Below are 19,759 nucleotides of genomic sequence, written 5' to 3'. Positions count from 1 at the left end.
TAGTATTTAAAAAAAAAAAAAAATAGGATTCAGCAGTGTGGAAATAAGGAATTTTATATCATTTTGCATTAAAGGAAGGCACATTTGATTCTTTAAAAAATAAAACAAGATGGTAATTTTCGCATCATTGTGGTAGTGATTTCAAGAAGGGATACAAACTGGATAGATAACAAGTCGATACCCCAAACACCCTTCACCACAACTTTAAATGATTACATTAATTGCCCATCTTATGGACACAAATGCTGAACCTCTTAAGGCAGGAAATGATTGGGAAAATGTGTGGATTTATAACAATTGGCCAACAGTTGCTGGAGTAATGGAATTAATCAGGGGCACATTTATAACAAGGCAAGAAATTCAACAAGGCATTATCAGTGCTGTCAAATGATAAATGATTAAAATCCCAGCAGGAGGCAAACAAAGCTTTAGCCCGTACAACGATGATACCAACTATATGATTCCATGGACAAAGTTGCAAAAGGAACAACATAAAACATTAACTATCATATAGTGGAATTCTTAATACAAAACATCATGTACACACACTCTATGGTTCTCTCACACATCACCTACTGTTTAACTACCTGGTCACATGCCAGTACAACAACATTAAAACCACTGGAGTCATTGTACAAACAAACACTCAAAATACTGGACAAAAAAATCTGTTTTTTCGCATCACTGCCCAATACTCCAAAAATACAAATTGCTAAGCTGGGAAAACCTCATTAAACATGCAAATGCTTGCCTTTTTTACAAGATTGTCAACGGCCTTACCTCACCTCCTCTTAGACAGTTTATTAACATACGCACAACTGCAACTAGGGTAACAAGAGGTGCAGCGAGAGGAGATTGCATTATTCCACTCAGAAAAAGTTCTTTCAGTCAGTCTTCATTTTCTGTTAAAGCTGCTCAGCAATGGAACTCGATCCCACCTCCAATCAGAGACCAGACCACATTCACTTTATTTAAATCCCAACTCAAAACCTGGTTAGTGAGGAATCAGCTCTGCCAACACTGACCCAATCTTCTGCTCCTTACAATCCACCGCCTGTGTTTTAACATGTTCTTTTGTTTTGTTTTATTTATTTTGTTTTAATGTTCTATATTTTAAATTGTTTTATTTAAGTATCCCAGTAATGACTGTTGCTTGTTTTAAATGTATTGTATTTACTTGTTTAAAATGAAATGTGTTTTAGGTTGACTTTTAAAATCTGTCCAGGGACTACAGATGAAAAATAGCCTCTTGGCTAACTCTGGCACGTTTACAGAAATGTTCATTAATGTGCGCTGTCCCTGTTATATAAATGAATAAATAAAATAAATAAATGTAACTGAGATTGCCTGTGTTTTGCTAAATCTGTAGGTCTTTTGCTATTTATGTTTTAACACAATGTTAAGGGGGAGGCTAAGTTAATTAGTTCTCTAGCTGGGTTAAAAGAACAACAAATTCTGACAAAAACATTCATCCAATTCATGCATGACTGGTCGTGCACACCAACACCCACGCCACCACAACGCACTGCCACAGTAACAGAATACAGTTGAGTCATTTACTGTGACTGATGGTAGAAAAACAGCAGAAACCACTGCTTTGGTTCAGTCTTGGATGTATTGTTTCCCACAATGCAATGCGGCCCTTTCACTGCGACTGCGATAAGGGAATAACTGGACCAGTCGGATACCGTGGAACATTCAAAGATTGAATAGCAGGATTTGGTTGCCTAGTAACCTTGGCAGGAGCCAGTGATGATCTGGTAATTTTCAAAGTGCTTTTGTGTTATCTCGGTTTCTGACACCATTTCTGCCTGTTGAAGTTCAAAAGAAAATAGTCGAAGATTTTATAAAAATGTGGACTACAGTGATGAGCCAGTGGTTACTTATGATGAAGGCGCAAAGGTGGTTATTGTCTAATCTGTTCAAAATGACTCATGTACAATAAGAGCTTAATCATGATGTTGTGTTCTTCGTTGAATGTGCATAAATGTCATACAGAGGTCGAGACAAAAGGTAACATACCTACACTTCTGTTAGCCCCTAAGGGTTTTAATGCATTACACACATTTACTGAGCCTTAGGTGAAGGAGTTGCTCAGCATTCTAATTAAAATTGGTACTTAGATGAAGGACAATCAGTGTGTACTTTTCTTAATTGAAAATGCAAATGGAACAAAGCTGTACAAATGTGAGACGCCTATTAAGTACAAGTGGAGAAAAAGAAATCGAGACAGCCATCTCAATCTGCAAGTTAGGAGGTCAATCACAGGTGATTCAAACAAACATTAGAGAAGAGTGGGATGGCTAAAATTATATTCAAGAGGCTAACGGGCACCATGGTTAGCGTCAAGGGGAAGCTCTTCAGTATTTATTGAAATCCCCTTTACACACCTTACTGTGGTGGTATTTTATTAACAGGTGACAAAAAGGAAAAGGTATGTTCTTTTCTCCAATAAAAAAGTAATTACTTTCACAACTGAGAAAATATTTTAAAGACATAGTTTAAACTATTCTAATCTGAACTTAATCTACTAAATAAATAGTTAATAAGGGCATGTTATAATTTGACTGAAACTGAGAAGTCTATCATCTTTATTCAACCCAATGTTTAGTAGTCTCCCACCTCAATTTCCTGACATATTTTGCCCTTTGATAACAATGAATTGCTTAGCCCCTGAACAGCGTGAGCCTCCCTGGCTGTGTACAGGCTACAGAGAAATAAATCAGTTCAGCATCTTACAATGCAACATGATGCTCAGAAAGCTTTCCACACACTGGCCTGAGCTGCCAAGTGAGTTAAATATATAGCTTAAAAAACATCTAACCTTGTCCATTGGTTCCTCTTCCAGCCTTTAGCAGTGCACCAAGACGTCAGGGTCAATATTGACAGCAACTCAACAGATTTATTACTGAGCATGCACTGAATCCTAAAGATACATGTATTCTCAGAGAGACAGTAATTGCTTCAGTATCAGATTTAAAAGGTTCTTAATGGGTTTAACAACACAGGCCTATCATTTTATTGTCACCAATAAGTAGGCTGAGATACATGTGCATTATGCTACTGCACTGCCATAAAAAAGGCATTATAAAAATGGTACACACAATCTGACAAATCACTTGATAGGAGGATAAGAAAAAGTGTGCAGGCAGTTATATGTGATACACACCTAATGAATATCATATACACAATTGAAAGACTAATAGATTTAAAAAGGTGATACTCATGTTGTATTAAGATGCATGTATCCATTATTGGAAAGTGAGAGACCTCACTTTTCAGCTGGTACATTTTCAAAAAGTAAGATATAAAAAACACAATAGCCACAGAGAGTAAGAAATACATGCACTGAAACACACTGAACTTTAACTTAACATTTGGAAATCCTGTTTGATATCATTTGTCAGACTGCAGCACAGTTTACAATGAATGCCCCACAAGAGAGAACCATTTAGTTGATCTCTGGTGTGTTTGAAAGGACAATGTGTTATTAGAGCATGACATAAAAAAGGAGTGACATGGAAAATCTTCAAAGAGTGATGTGACACAGTAGTCTGAAACTGTCTGGTTTTAGTGCTGGAAAATAAAATGACATTTATAATGGATTTATTTACGTTCAGAAGCAGATGCCGAGCTTTCCTTTCCCCACATTTGAAAATCTGTGACAGCGTCTGGACTGGGTCTTAGGTGAGTTAATTGACTAAGACACTACATATTTTCTTAAATAGGCAACTTAAAAAAACATTTCTCAAGGCGTCACACCAATTAAAAAGGCTTTTTATACTGTGTCCATTTTTAAAATTAATCCAAACAATTATTTCTAAAATCATGAGACATTGCAGAAGCTGTTTGTGTTCATAACTTTTCTGATTCCTCTGAAGTACGGCAGGTGCATCCTGGAAGCTTGTGATATGGGGAAATGTAAATCTTGCTTTTAACTTGTCATGTCCTCTCCCTCTCTTGACTATAATTCCTGCCACTCTATATGAGAGTAGTAATGCCACAAAAACAATCTTGAAAACGCACCTGGATAGTGAAAAAAAAAAACACTTATGTGTCTCAGTCAAATTAAAAGCAGCCTGTGTTGTCTCTAAACCCAATAAGAATTGTTTCATCCTATTACCTCTGCAGTTGATTCTGTGTGCACAATGGTTCGAGCAGACAGTTCACTGTTGAATCTACCCGATTAAGCTTGCATCTCATAAAGCAGTTTTGTAAGCATTAGTATTCATGCCACTACCTCATACGTCACAACTCCAGCAGATGTCACAGACACATTTGTGGCATTGATGCTGTCAGAGTGACTAGCTTTTCAATCCAATTTAGAAGAAAATGTAGCAGTTTATTTTTTACCCTGGCACTAGTTTGCATTAATTTATGATATGCATCATTGGCAACATGGCCCTGTCATCAGGGTTAAACATGACGCAAAACACTGTTATGAAACTCAAGGAATGCATGTGCCATTTACAGCTTTAAACCATTTGAGTGGTAATTTGAAGATATAGTCTCATTGTGAGAAAATATACTTTTGACATTATTATATTCAACAGAAGACTATATCTCACGTCCAGCAACCGTGGAATAATTGAAAATGTGCTTTGTGAAACGCAGTTAGATTTACGAGTGACCCTTCGCTACCCATTTATTTTCAGAAGGCGCCTTTGTTTTATGGTTTTCACACACAGTTTTTCTCCCTGCTGCTCTCTAAATCAAGCTGTGTCTATATGGGAGGTGTGAAGCTGTTTCTGTGTTGGAGGGGCTGAGAGGGAGTTCTATTTCGTCCCTACTGACCGCCAGAGGCGGTGCTTTAGCACTGGATATGTCCATCGCGCGCATGCGCAGCTCGAGTACCAATAACAACAAAGTCACCCGTGACCCACGTGACACCGGCTATATCAGCCGGTATTGTCAGAGGATCTGTTCCTTTTCATCTTCTCGCTGCGCGAGGGTACCGTGGCTACGTTTTCGTAGCTTACAGCGTTCAGGTTTGAACGTTTGATCTGAGGGATTTCTCTGCAAACAGCTGGCCGCGTGAAGCTTCGCGACTGACAGTCGGAGCTACGGGTCGTTAGACGCGTCCTCCAGGAGCTGCGCCGGCTGTGCAGAGCCTCGACAGACAGGTTTGTGTCAGCTTGTTGCTAGTGATGGCTGTGTTTTCACACCCGCTCCCAGCCAAGTTGTCCTGATTACCGTCTTATTGTTTGTGGCTTAGACTTTCTGGTGACGACAGTGTTCCCGCTTCCTCTCCCATAAAGCTGCCCTTATGCTCTTTTGAAAGTTCTGCTTGTGGCGTTGTGCCCGAGCTATCATTAGCATTTGAGTCCCAGCTTTGGCTGCGTCCCTCATTCGATTTAGTATGGAAAGCCAAGAGTGTCATACTTTAAACCCGTTTTTTGTTTAGATGCAGAAAGTAAGGTAAGTACTTTCTATTTTCTAGAAGCTATTATCTGGTCTTAACATTTGTGTTCTGACTTGGTCGCTTGATTGTTAGCAGCAGCTGCTTGGCTAACACCTTGCTGTTGAGCTTAACTATTAACTCAGGGCAGTGCTCCCGCTCCCTGTAGCATAGGGTTTGATTGCAGTAGCGCTAGTTCGTTGTATTACTGCTCCTAGTACTAGACTCCTAGCACTAGGATGATATGCAGAGAACATCTTCACGGCGGGTGCTGTGTGCTCGGCATGTGCGGTTACTACTGTAACCAGACACGGTTCTAAGCGGGCTGTTCTCTTTCTTAGAAGCTAATTATCTGGTCTTAACATTGTGTTCTGACTTGGTTGCTTGATTGTTAGCAGCAGCCGCTTGGCTAACACCTTGCATGTACGGTTAAGCTTCATTATTTAACTCAGCCGGTGAGGGCAGTGCTCTCGCTGCTGCTCCCGGTAAACGCATGGTATGGTTGCAGTTGCGCTATATCGTGGTATTTACTGCTCCTAGTACTAGACTCCTAGCACTAGGACGATATGCAGAGAACAATCTTCACTGTGTGTGCCGTGTGCTCTGCATGTATGGCCATTAAGGAGGATTTCATCCTCCCAATATTATATTGTCTAGTGGGCAGCCGTTGGCTGACACTTTTAGGCACCGGCCACAGTTACTATTGTAACTAAGGTTCTAAGCCGTAAGTACTGGCCATAATTACTACTGTAACTACGGTTCCAAGCTGTGGAAGTACTGGCCATAGTTAATACTGTAACTACGGGGTTAAGCCGTAAGTACTGGCCATAGTTACTACTGTAACTACGGTTCCAAGCCGTGCACGTACTGGCCATAGGCAATACCGTAACTACGGCTCTATGCCGTGTAAGTACTGGCCATAGTTACTACTGTAACCACGGTTCTAAACCATGTAAGTACTGGCCATAGTTACTACTGTAACTACGGTTCCAAGCCGTGCAAGTACTGGCCAGAGTTACTACTGTAACTACGGCTCTATGCTGTGTAAGTATCCAAGCCGTGCAAGTACTGGCCAGAGTTACTACTGTAACTACGGCTCTATGCTGTGTAAGTATCCAAGCCGTGCAAGTACTGGCCAGAGTTACGACTGTAACTACGGTTCTAAGCCGTGTAAGTACTGGCCATAGTTACTACTGTAACTACGGTTAGATGCTGTGTGAGCCCTGGCCATGGTTACTGCTGTAACTACGGCTCTGTGCTATTCTATTCTTTAGAAGCTAGTTATCTGGTCTTAAACATGTGTGTTATTTGACTTGATCTCGCTTGATCGTTAGCAGCAGCCGCTCGGCTAACGTCTTGCGTATACTGTTAGCTTCTTTATTTTACCCAGCTAGGTGAAGGCAGTGCTCTCGCTCCCGCTCCCTCTACCGGTAATGCGGATGTAGCTACATCCCTTTTTCTGTTCGGCGAGTAGTAGCACCGCTCTACTCTTCCCGTTCAGCAGGTAACCGGTGAAGGCTGTGTTCCCGCTCCCGGTTACACTGCATCTGGCGTTCGACTCTAACTTAACCAGTGAAGGCAGTTCTCGCCCCCACTCCTGGTAGACGCCAAACGGCCTCGTTTTTCCGTTAAGCAGGTAGCTGGTGAAGGCTGTGTTCCCGCACCCGCTCCCGGTTACGCTGCATCTGGCATTCGTCTCTAACTCGACCAGTGAAGGCAGTGTTCTCGCCCCCGCTCCTGGTAGACGCCAAACTGCCTTGTTTTTCTGTTAAGCAGGTAGCTGGTGAAGGCTGTGTTCCCGCACCCGCTCCCGGTTACACTGCATCTGGCATTCGTCTCTAACTCAACCAGTGAAGGCAGTTCTCGCCCCCGCTCCTGGTAGACGCTAAACTGCCTTGTTTTTCTGTTAAGCAGGTAGCTGGTGAAGGCTGTGTTCCCGCACCCGCTCCCGGTTACGCTGCATCTGGCATTCGTCTCTAACTCAACCAGTGAAGGCAGTGTTCTCGCCCCCGCTCCTGGTAGACGCTAAACTGCCTTGTTTATTCCGTTAAGCAGGTAGCTGGTGAAGGCTGTGTTCCCGCACCCGCTCCCGGTTACGCTGCATCTGGCATTCGTCTTAATTTAACCAGTGAAGGCAGTGTTCTCGCCCCCGCTCCTGGTAGACGCTAAACTGCCTGGTTCCGTTAAGCAGGTAGCTGGTGAAGGCTGTGTTCCCGCACCCGCTCCCGGTTACGCTGCATCTGGCACTCGCCTCTAGCTCAGCCAGTGAAGGCAGTGTTTTCGCCCCTGCTCTTGGTAAACTGCCTTATTTACTAATCCAGCTAGGTGAAGGCAGTGATCTCGCTCCCGCTCCCTCTGCCGTAACGTGGGTGTAATTACATCCCTCTTCTGTTCGGCGAGTAGCAGCAACGCTCTACTCTTTCCATTAAGCAGGTAGCTGGTGAAGGCTGTGTTCCCGCACCCGCTCCCGGCTACGCTGCATCTGGCTACCTACAGAATGGTTCATTCATGTAGCGCCTTTAGGGTTTCTCTTGAGCCCGAGGACGGCCACGACCGCTGCCCCTCCTGCCTCGGCCGCTTCTGGCGGTCAGTGGGGACGAGCATCTGAGGGAGGTTCTCACGGTAAACGCCTGCATGAGCTGTAGCTGCATGCCTCGGGTGCTCAGAGTGGCTCGAATCACTGAGGTGGAACGTCTGGCAGCAGCCAACAGACACCTCTCCTTGTCACGTACTCCTCCAAGTCAATTCGGCCGTTCCCGGCGACTTGAGGGAGCGATGGCTTTGTGTGCTCCCCCCAATAGGACTAGAAATAGGCTGTCCTCTAAAGTGGATCGGCTAGCTGCCGATAGGGGCATGATGAAGTCGCCTCTTGGCCCTTCAGCCTGGGCTGAAGGGCCAAGAGGCGCCTCCTTCGGTTGGCGCCCCTCCTTCGGCTGACGCACCTCCTCCGGTTGACGGAGAGTCCTCCGTCGCGTACCAGTCGAGCCAGGGGAGCTGTTTAGATCAGCTGCCCTGGAGGCACTGGAGTGTGCCGCCCAAGCTAGGCAGACCAGGCAGCAGCACTCGGGTCCTCGCAGACCTGTGCCCACTCCCAGCAGGCCCAGGGGCCGCTCTAGCAGCCGCACTCAGCCGCTGGATTACAGGGGTGGTCTGCAGAGGTCTTAGCGGCCCACTCAACCGCCTCCCAATGACTTTCGTGCCCCATGTCGCCCGCCTTTCAGGCGGCCTCGTGCCCCAGAGCCTTACCGGAACCCCCCAAGAGGCTCCAGGGTCCGGGGGGCTGGGCTCTGAAATCCCGGGAGTGGTCGGCGGCTGCTTTCCCAGCAGCAGCTCAGTTACTGGGCGGTCTGTACTTCCGTCCCTTGGGTGGTTTTCACCTTAACCCAGGGGTACGGACTGCAGCTCCGGCCCCTAGCCTTCGGCTGGGTCTAATTGACAGTCGTCAGCGATCCGGCAGGGGCCCTACCTCTGGGCCAAGAGTTGTCCGTCCTTTTGTCCAAGGACGCAATCAACCCAGTAAGACCCTCTGCTTAGCCAGGGGGTTCTACTCGGCATACTTTCTCGTGAGCAAGAAAGTCGGCGGATTTCACCCGATCTTGGACCTCAGAGGAATCAACAGATTCCTGAAGGTGCTGCCATTCTATATGCTGACTACTGCATACGCACAGGTGGAGTGGTTCCCAACCGAGGGATGCCTACTTCCACGTGGGCTGGGCAAGAGGGTGCCTTATATTCAGTTCCTCCGGCCCTTGGTCAGACTGGCCTCGGCCGCTGGGCCCTTAGGCCCGCTGTCGTTGTGCCCCATGCAGATGTGGCTGAACAGCCTTCACTTGGACGCCAAGTGGCACAGGCACAGTGAAGTCAGGGTGTCGCAGCATTGCTCCACTCTCCGTCACGCTGGAGGGGCAGGGCCTATCTCTGGTAGGCGTGCCCATGGGCGCCATCCCATCCCGCCAGGAGACCATCACCATAGATGCATGTCTCTCAGGGTGGGGTGCAGTGCGGCAGGGCAGGACCGTTCAGGGTCAGTGGTCTGCCCAGCAGAGTGCGTGCCGGGTCAACGTGCTAGAGCTTCGGGCCGGGCAGCTTGCACTCACGCACTTTCTACCCCAACTGGGGGGCAAGAATGTGCGTGTTCCTTGGGGACAGCATGTACATTGTTGCTTAGACAACAGTCCCTTCTAGATAGTGGACGTTCTCACTCCACTCTGAAATTATGTGGCTGCGATTCTGCCCAACATGTTCGGGTCGACGGCGCCACGGCGGGGTGCCACAGGTCGGTGTCCCTCTTTATGAGAGGGGCTTTACGGCAGAGTCCCCCTTGCACCCCGAGGGCTCCGGCTTGGGACCTGCCCTTGCTGCCGGATGCCCTATCACCTCCTCCCTTCGAGCCCCTGGCCCAGGTGGGGCTTAGGTGGCTGCCCACAAAGGCAGCATTTCTGCTTGCCATAGCCTCAGGGAAGTGAGTCGGGGAGTTGCATGTCCTCTCCATAAACAATACATGCCCGAGGTGAGACTCTCAGGCGTTGCCCTTTGGGCAAATGTGGCATTCCCGCCCGGGGTCCTTCCACAAACTCACTTCAATCAGCCTGCCCAGCTGGCACGCTTTGACATTCAGGAGTACGGCACATCGAAGTTGCTGTGCCCGGGGGGTGCCCAAAGGGCGTATATCAAGGCTACTGCCTGTATACGGCAGGAGGAGCAACTCTTGAGTTTGCCCTGGCGGCACTAAAGGAGGTTAGGCCCTCTAACCAGTGGCTGCCCCACTGGGTTGTCGATACCATCTCACAGGCTTACGGGGCCAGTGGCCGCCCCCTGCCAGCAGGCTGAGATGCCACTCTACAAGGAGCATCTCAACATATTGGGCTACCCTGAGAGGGGTGCACCTGAAGACCATCTGCGCCGCGGCGTCGTGGGCGTCTTCTGGCACATTCTCCAGTTGTCATCAGGTCAATGTCGCCACTCCCCATTCTTTGGGCGTGGTCCTTTTGCCGAGCTCCGCTGCTTCCAGTGGTGAGCAAGGGCTTGGATTCTTCATGACATTGTTGGTATAGGTCATCCAGTGCTAAAGCACCGCCTCTGGCGGTCAGTAGGGACGAAATAGAACGATAGTTACGGCTGTAACTACGGTTCTATGAGTCCCGGATGACCGCCAGAGTTCCCTGTCACTCAGAATTCTTGTGTGCTCGCGAGAAGATTCGGGGAACAGATCCTCTGACAATACCGGCTGATATAGCCGGTGTCACGTGGGTCACGGGTGACTTTGTTGTTATTGGTACTCGAGCTGCGCATGCGCGCGATGGACATATCCAGTGCTAAAGCACCGCCTCTGGCGGTCATCCGGGACTCATAGAACCGTAGTTACAGCCGTAACTATCGACACACACACACACACACACACACACACACACACACACACACACACACACACACACACACACACACACACACACACACACACACACACACACACACACACACACACACACACACACACACACACACACACACACACACACACACACACACACACACACACACACACACACACACACACACACACACACACACACACACACACACACACACACACACACACACACACACACACACACACACACACACACACACACACACACACACACACACACACACACACACACACACACAATGAGCGATCATATTCCTATATAAGTGGGTACCCAGACGGATAGAATGACAGTAGGTATAACACAGATATCCCAGAGAAAGCAGGACATCCTCACTTGGTTTTTGGCCGTACTGGTTGAGGAAAACATTTTTTGTAAAGTACTTCAAACTTTGAGTCTATTTATAATATATGCTATCTAAAAATGATATTTAGAGGAATATAAACCATTCCCAATTCAAGGTAAAATTTCAATTCATGATTATAAAACACATGGCCTTAAACCAGTAAACCCTTAAACCTGTTTCACATTTTCGCTCCCGTCCTTGAAAATTGATTTTTTTATTTGTATCTACTTCATCCTTTGAGAGATGGCATCTAGTATATGATGACTATATTCTGTTGCTTAACTGCTATGGGTTCTATGTAAGACTATTAGCTTTGTGTGGTTGGGTTCAAAAGTGAAACAGCGGTTTTATTTTATTGATTTCTTTATCGTACACACATTATAGTGGTCAAAATAATTCATAAATACATTATTGTGATATCACCCTCTTACCCCCAAATTATTTAGTAGAAAGTGAGGAAATGTTTTACATCACTTTATCTAATGGGTATTATAAGGACAAAATCAATACTTTATTAAAGAATATCACAGTTGCGATTGTAGTTAGTTTAGACTCTAAACTAAGACTCTAAACTAACTACAATCTCTAAACTTTAGAGATGAATTTGCATATTTTTTGTGCTCATTCCAGATGATTTTCAGGAGGTGCTTTAGTTTAAGAATAGCTTTAACTAAGGATTTTGAAATCATGCTGTATGAGGTATATGGAGATGCATATCTACTCCAGAGATTTTGAAATGAAAGTCTACATAATGCATGAAAGCTGTTCAAACCAAAGCTGAGATTGTGAATAGACTGATAGACATGTGACAGTTTACATGTTCCAGGCAGACATCAGGAGTGAAAGCAAGTCATTAGGTAGTTTGAAATTGATACCTCAACTATGGTGATTTTGGCTGCCTTGCACATTGGTTGATTGAAGTTCCTGGCCGTTTTCCTGAGGGGAAGGAGCAAAAAACAGGTGATTTCAAAAACAATTAGAAGTAATAGAAAGAAAAAACAAAGAGATATAAGCAAGTAAACACAAGAATGTTCAGTGTAACATCCAAGAATTAATATTCAGTGTTAGTTTACTGGACGAGGTTGCGCCCTTGTGGAGAAAGGCTGTACTACATCTTCTGATTTCAATCATTCTCACAAATCAGGTTGGTGCAAATTACCTCATTGGTGCTTGACAAAGGGTCAAAACTATTGATTGTCTTATAAATAAACACAATATTATACAATATTCATGAACAGGTAATATGAGTGATATACAGTGTATTTGAGTGTTATCTGACAATGGGCAGCAACCATGAATATGGTTAAACTGGAACTAAAAGAGTATTATCAGTGATGTAACAATTTCCTTAAATTGGTTAATAAATAAATACTACGATTGTATCAAACATTTAGAACAACTAAATAAAACCATTTAGCTAAAACAGACAAAAAATGTGCTGATCAGAATCATCCCCTGCAGTATATCCCTATGGTCAAAATTAGAATAATTGATTTCCCATTGATATGGCCATCTTAGAAAAACATATTCAACCTTTCTTTAAATTACTGTTTGACTCTCACCACATGACATCAGCAGTGTGAGCAGATTGTTGTGCAAACATACCAGAGGTGATTAAGTCTGATCTAATGTGCCTCGACCCAGGAGGCTGAATCCTTTCCTAAATAAATACGACTATTGCCATAACACGACAGGTCTGTGCTGCTGGTGTGTGACCAGCACTATATTCCTGTCCAGTTCATCAGTTACCTGAAAATAATGTTTCCAGCCTTGTCAGCTTTCCATGCCTTGATCAGTGCAAAGTCTCCAGTGATGGCCTGCTCCATGATATAGTGCCTGCCATTGAACTCCCGCACCTGTACAATGACAACACAATTCAATAAGTGAGTGGCGCTGGATGCAGGGGAGGATGAAGATTGTGTGTTTTTTAGCATTTACAGACAGAAATTTGAGTCCAGACCTAGATTAGTCAATACTGCTGAGCTTTTGTCATCCACACAAGAAAATCAATAGTATAGCAAAGATTCAAGCATTATGCCATCAGTGAACATATGTATTTTTGTATCCTTAGAGCAGTGGTTCTCAACCTGTGTAGTGGTACGCGAGCTTCCGCTAGGTGGTACGCGAAGGAATCTGAAATATTAAAAAATATTTATTTAAAACACTGCTTCCCCGCAGCGAGGCTCCCCCGCCCTCCTGCTGATATGACAAGCGTCAAGCTCCCCGTTGATAATTCTCGATCTTATTGAGCACGCTGATAACAATTTTCTTTTTTAAATGGCACTTCATATCAAAAAGGTTGCCGACCCCTGTAATAGGCTATTGTTGTTTTTAGATTTAGAAACGAAAAAATTTTTTTTTATTTATTTTTGGCGTTGCTATGACTACCATACTACCCGCGAAAGATTAGAACATTGCAAGCAAGCTATGAAAGAAAGCTGAATTATGCTAAAAACGTGGCTCAAAACGGGAGGTATACGGAAGAGAGGTACAGAGGAGAACATTACCGGCGAAAGGGAACAAGTGAATGAGGAGGAGGACAGTCAAGCGAGCGCAAGCGCAGGCTCCACCAGCAACGCAACAGTGATATGCACAGCCACAACGCCGCCCAGTGCTAACGCTGCTAACGTAGCTGCGAGTGACTCCATCAGCAGCAGCGCAAGTGAGTCCATAAAAAAGAGACACAAACCAGTTCGGAAATACAACCAGGGTTACATTACATTTGGATTCAGCTGCAGTGGGACAGATAATGAGCCCAGACCACAGTGCGTGATTTGTGGTGAAGTGTTAAGTAACAATTCTATGAAACCATCGCACCTCCAACGGCACCTTAAAACTAAACACGCCCACCTGCAAGACAAGCCAGCGGAATTCTTTACAAGAAATAGTGATCTACTGAATAAGTGCAGGTCAACGATCCAATCCAGCTGTACACCCATAGCCAAGGCCCAGGAAGCCTCGTATCGTGCCAGCCTCCGCATTGCAAAAGCCGGTAAACCACACACAATTGGTGAAAAACTTTGTCTCCCACTCGCAAAAGAAATGACAGAAATCATGTGTGGCGAGAAAGCTGCCAAACAGTTAAATTTGGTGTCACTTTCAAATGACACTGCGTCACGGAGAATAGTAGAGATGGCAGACGATGTTAAAAATACATTGATTGAGCGCATTAAAAGTAGTAGCTATTATTCCATCCAGCTGGACGAGACTACTGATGTTGCAGATTTGGCCAATTTGATGGTTTATGTCAGATATGAACATGATGGTGCAGCTCAGAAAGACTTTCTGTTCTGTCAACCACTGGAGACCAGAACAACAGCTGAGCACATATTCCAGCTCCTAGACGCGTGTGTGCAAGAGAATGGACTTGAATGGAAGAAGTGTGTTGGAGTCTGCACAGACGGTGCGAGGGCTATGACTGGCCACCACAGCGGAGTAGCAGCTCGGATGAAAGAGGTTGCACCGGAGATGCGATGGACACACTGCAGCATCCACCGGGAGGCGCTGGCGGTGAAGAAGATGCCCGATGGCTTGACGTTTGTGCTGGACTCTGCTGTGAAGAGTGTGAACTTCATAAAGGCCCGCCCGATGCAGTCTCGCCTATTCCAAGTGCTCTGTGATGAGATGGGCAGCGAGCATGTCCAACTTCTGCTCCATACAGAAGTAAGATGGCTATCAAGAGGGAAAATGCTTTCAAGGCTTTTTGAATTGCACAGAGAAGTCCAAGTCTTCTTACAGGACAAAAACGTCCCCTTATCAGATATGTTTGATGATACAGTGTGGCTCAGCCAGTTGGCATACTTGTCAGACATTTTCTCCCATTTAAACGACCTGAATTTGGGACTACAGGGACTCTCCATCAATGTGTTTGATGTGCAGGACAAAATCAACACAATGCTGAAAAAGTTGGAGTTCTTCGAAATCAAAGTCAAGGCAGTTGATGTTTCAGCTTTCCCTGCTTTAGAGAGTTTTCTGTCTGAGAACGAGCTGACCCTTGATGAAGGAGTGAGGGACAACATGGTTGCACACCTTGTCTCACTCAGACAACAGTTCCGCCAGTATTTCCCAGTGATGACCGAAGACAACAGCTGGATGAGAAGCCTGTTCAGCATGGAAGCCTCTGGACTGCCAAATAACTTAACTGTGGCTGAGCAGGAGAGTTTAATAGAGTTGTCTTGTGATGAAACACTAAAGCCTGCTTTCAGAAAGCAGTCTTTAGTGGACTTTTGGATAAAGCAACACAGAGAATACCCCGCCCTGTCTGACAAAGCTGTGCGCTTTCTCCTTCCTTTTGCGACCACATATCTGTGCGAGAAAGGCTTCTCTTCCCTTGCTGTTATTAAAACAAAATACAGAAGCAGGCTGAATGCTGAGCCAGACCTGAGACTGAAGCTCACCTCGATTGCCCCAGACATCAAAGGACTGTGTTCACGGAGACAGGCGCAACCTTCTCATTAGATTTAGGTGACTTGTCAATGGACACCAATGAATGTGTGGCAGAGAGAGAGTGAGAGTGTGTGTATGAATGAAGTACTGTACAGTTGGAATTTGTTATTATTTGGTTCTGTTCCCAGTTGAGTGTGTGTGTGTGTGTGTGTGTGTGTGTGTGTGTGTGTGTGTGTGTGTGTGTGTGTGTGTGTGTGTGTGTGTGTGTGTGTGTGTGAGAGAATATAACTCTGGGAATATAAAGAGAGCTGCAGGACAGTTAGTCTCTGCCTGCCTGAGGGAATCAAACTGAGCTGACACACCAAATTCTAAGCAGTTTGTTTATAACTGTTTGTGTTTATTTGTGTGTATATGTTGCAACATAGAGCTTTGGCAATATATGTCACTGTGGTCATGCTATGAAAGCTATTGCATTTAATTGTGTGTGTGTGTGTGTGTGTGTGTGTGTGTGTGTGTGTGTGTGTGTGTGTGTGTGTGTGTGTGTGTGTGTGTGTGTGTGTGTGTGTGTGTGTGTGTGTGTGTGTGTGTGTGTGTGTGTGTGTGTGTGTGTGTGTGTGTGTGTGTGTGTGTGTGTGTGTGTGTGTGTGTGTGTGTGTGAGTGAGTGAGTGAGTGAGTGAGTGAGTGACTGCACAAGTAGCTGTTGCTGACAATAAATAATGTTATTATGAATACATTTGCCTCCGAGTCCTGCATGAACTGTACGACTGTATTTTAACATTGGTCATATGGTGGTACTTGGAGAGCCAACTATTTTCTCAGGTGGTACTTGGTGTAAAAAGGTTGAGAACCACTGCCTTAGAGAACCATAAATGTTTCTGTTATTATTAAAGTGCAGTATATGTGGGCATGCTACAATACTAAAATCAAACAAGACAAACAAGACAAACAAGTTATTTTGAAATGTTCTTCACAATGCACGCCCCACCCAGACATGACTGTGTGCTCTGAATGCAAATTAAAATTACAAACTTGAACTCATTGCAGTGGCCAGTTCTCAATTGTTTTAATTGTAATGTAAAGCCTTTACAGATGAATTGTTGGACCCATGCTCTTATGTATCCTCCTCTGTACAGAGAAATTTGCTTTCTTTCTAGCAAGAACTACAATGCAAAAGCTAATAATGCTAGGGTTGTTATGAACACTATTCATGGCCATAGCTGCAGACTGCAGTTCTTAACTCCACCAAACAAGGCATAAGAAAGATAATGGACTTTTTGGCACAACTGCAACATCTCACCTCTCTCTTCTCACTGGCGATGGCAATGCTGCCATCTTTGTTGTACTTAATGGGAGAGCCTCCCTCCTGGATCAGTGTGCCATATCCAGTGGCTGTGAAAAAGGCAGGAACCCCGGCCCCGCCAGCCCTGATCCTCTCTGCAAGAGTTCCCTGTCAGGAAAAGAGAAACATATTCATATCTTGTAGGAAAATTCATGTATTGTTGTATATATTTCCACATGTGTTCTGACCAACCTGTGGCGTTAGTTCCACTTCTAACTCCCCTGTCAGATACTGTCGTTCAAACTCAGCATTCTCCCCGACGTATGAAGAGATCATCCGCTTGATCTGCTTAGTCTTCAGCAGCAGGCCCAGGCCGAAGTTATCCACTCTGAAGAAAACATACACAAAGCATCATGAACCGTTAAATGGGTAGGATAAGGTGCAGCATATTAAAGATATACATATATATATATATATATGTATATATATATATATATATATCTCAAGACAATCTTCAATATTTAAAAAGAATCAAACGCTTCACAAATTAAGGTTTTAAAGAAAATGGGGAACATAAGCACGGTAAACCTCGTTTATACAAAGATTGTATAACTTCAATGCAACAACGTCCGAATCAAGCCCAACTCCATGCAACCTGTCAAAGCTTTCAGCAGACAAAGAATTATGGGGACAAATTGTAGTTTTCAGATGTGTATAACTGGTATATAGACTACTTTTTGTTTCATATATGTAGCTTGTAGAGCTTTTATTCACTTGGACAAGAAGTATTCTTCTGTTGATTTGTCCAAAAAGAAATCTGATGTTATTTGATGCAGTATCCTCCACTGTCTGAGACTAGATTAGTGCCCACTTCTTACATTAATTTCTTAATTAATAGTTCATATGACCCAATATGTATATATGCTCATTTTAATTGTTTAGTCATTTCTAAATGTCATAGTTTTTCATTATTAAATTGTATTATTATTTTTATCTTTGATTTGATTTTTGATTTTATTAATCTGTGTGAATCTGTGCTGTCCTATTTTCCACCCTTTCCCTGTTGCTGTTTGAACTACTGAATTTCCCCACAGGGATTAATAAAGGTCCATCTTATCTTATCACTCCTTTCTTTTGTTTTACAGTTTTTAACATAGTTTAAGTTACAACAAATCCCAGAGAGGTTATTCAAGGTTGTAACTGGGCCCAGCCAAGTGATACGGCTCCTTTCTGGCAGCTCTGCTACTTAAAGACACAGCTGCAATAAAAGATCATACGCAGCTGCAGGCCTGGAGTACCACTGCCAGCACCTCTTTGTTTATTGACTGAAATATTTCACTACAATGTGTCATTGCTAGGGGGGACAGACAATCAAACCTGGACAAACAATAATTTGACAGCAGGAAAAGTCATTCTTAAACAAAGTATTGTAATACTTCCAAATTTTCTATGACAAAGGAAGGTTATTGTATAGGATTGTTGAAATACTGATGGAATGGGCCAGCAGCTATGAGAGGACTGATCTCATGGAGCTTGTCATTCATTACCCTATGAAAGTTAAGTTATGATAACATATAAAGACATGTTGAGAGAGGTATTGTCTTGTGATAGAGGAGCATAGTAAAATCCTATCCAACAACTCATGGTCTTTTATTTCCAACTTTGTCTTGCAATATTAATCGGAGAACACTATGCAATCAAATCAAGTCAATTGCAACAAGCAATGGAATACAACTTGAAAACAGTTTGCAGCATGGAAGTGTAAAATCATGTTTCCACAATATGGTCTCTCTCTATTGCTTTCTCCGCTCCTACTCTTCAGAGCCAAGACAAAAGCTGGACTTTGCAAAGAGTGGATTTCCTTTTATTCTTTAAAGAAGTTGGGAAGGCAGAACTAATGCTTTGTCCTCAACTCAGATCAGCTGACAAGATAACTAGGCCATGTGCACCCAGAATACCAAAAACAGATACATGTGAAAAGCACCCTGGCACACACACAACGCTAGTGTTATAAGACCTCAAAGGTCCTCTATGCATAGAAGTTTAGCAATTTGTAGTATTGTTTATGAAGTTTGTATGTATGTATACAAACACCTTGGTGACTAATGGGCTGACTCTCCCTTTAGAGGCAAACAATATAATCTGTCCTTGGTAAAGGCTCCCTGATCAGAGCACCTTCCAGCTCAGAACTCAAGTTCTACCTTTCACACAGACTCAATGTGGTTTGGGCAACATTACTGAAGTAGCTGATTAAAGAATGAACATAAGGCTGCACTTGTGTCACAACCTAATAATATCCTCTTGTGTACAGCTGAATCCCTCTCGTCTAGTATTACAGTGCATAAAAAGCCTTCTGTGTCAGAGTTTTCATTTTCCAGGTGGATATTTTCTCAGCTTTTGGCAGGTAAAGACTTGTATAAATAAAAACGCAACTAGGCAGCTTTTCCAAAACCAAACTTAAATGAAGGGCGCACTTTGTGTGCGTCAGGGCCTTATGCTGCATACTGCCAAAACGGAGCTGAATGGTGAATCTCAAGGGGTTTATCATAATAAATACATTTCAAATTATAAACCATTAAGATGAACACTTTACTCATTTATTTAGCAATACCAATCTTTGGAGACCTGTGCTAACAAGTTAATAGAAAATAACAAGAGATGCAATACAAGTTCTCAAGAAATATTTCTTAATCCATGTTACTGGAATTTTGTGTTGGGGAGAGAGCAGAGTTCCAAAGAAAATAAACCATAGGTGTGTATCTTTATGAATTATAAAAAGTTTTAAACGGCGAAAAAAGTAACAGAACAGACTATCAATTAGTTCGGCAATGAGAGTTTACATCTGCAAAGGAAATTAAGAAAAATGTATGCTTTTGCAGACTGAAGTCAGGGGAAAAGCATTATGTTTGGATAATCTCTT

At 43.9% G+C, this 19,759-nt stretch overlaps 1 protein-coding gene across 1 annotated transcript in view; it reads right to left on the bottom strand.

Moving 5' to 3' along the window:
* The window catches only part of oxct1a (3-oxoacid CoA transferase 1a), a 55,937-nt gene that overhangs the window by 32,497 nt on the left and 3,681 nt on the right, over nt 1-19,759 (bottom strand). Inside the window, exons 4-7 of the mRNA XM_034091885.2 lie at nt 17,092-17,227; nt 16,858-17,007; nt 12,923-13,029; nt 12,049-12,109 (exon numbers count right to left, since the gene is read on the bottom strand). Of these exons, the coding sequence (XP_033947776.1) occupies nt 12,049-12,109; nt 12,923-13,029; nt 16,858-17,007; nt 17,092-17,227 (454 nt within the window). The remainder of the gene's footprint in view (nt 1-12,048; nt 12,110-12,922; nt 13,030-16,857; nt 17,008-17,091; nt 17,228-19,759) is intronic.

This window comes from Pseudochaenichthys georgianus, chromosome 9 (assembly GCF_902827115.2).
Source record: "Pseudochaenichthys georgianus chromosome 9, fPseGeo1.2, whole genome shotgun sequence".
NCBI classification, from domain to species: Eukaryota; Metazoa; Chordata; class Actinopteri; order Perciformes; family Channichthyidae; genus Pseudochaenichthys; species Pseudochaenichthys georgianus.
This window is presented reverse-complemented; position numbering and strand designations above follow the sequence as displayed.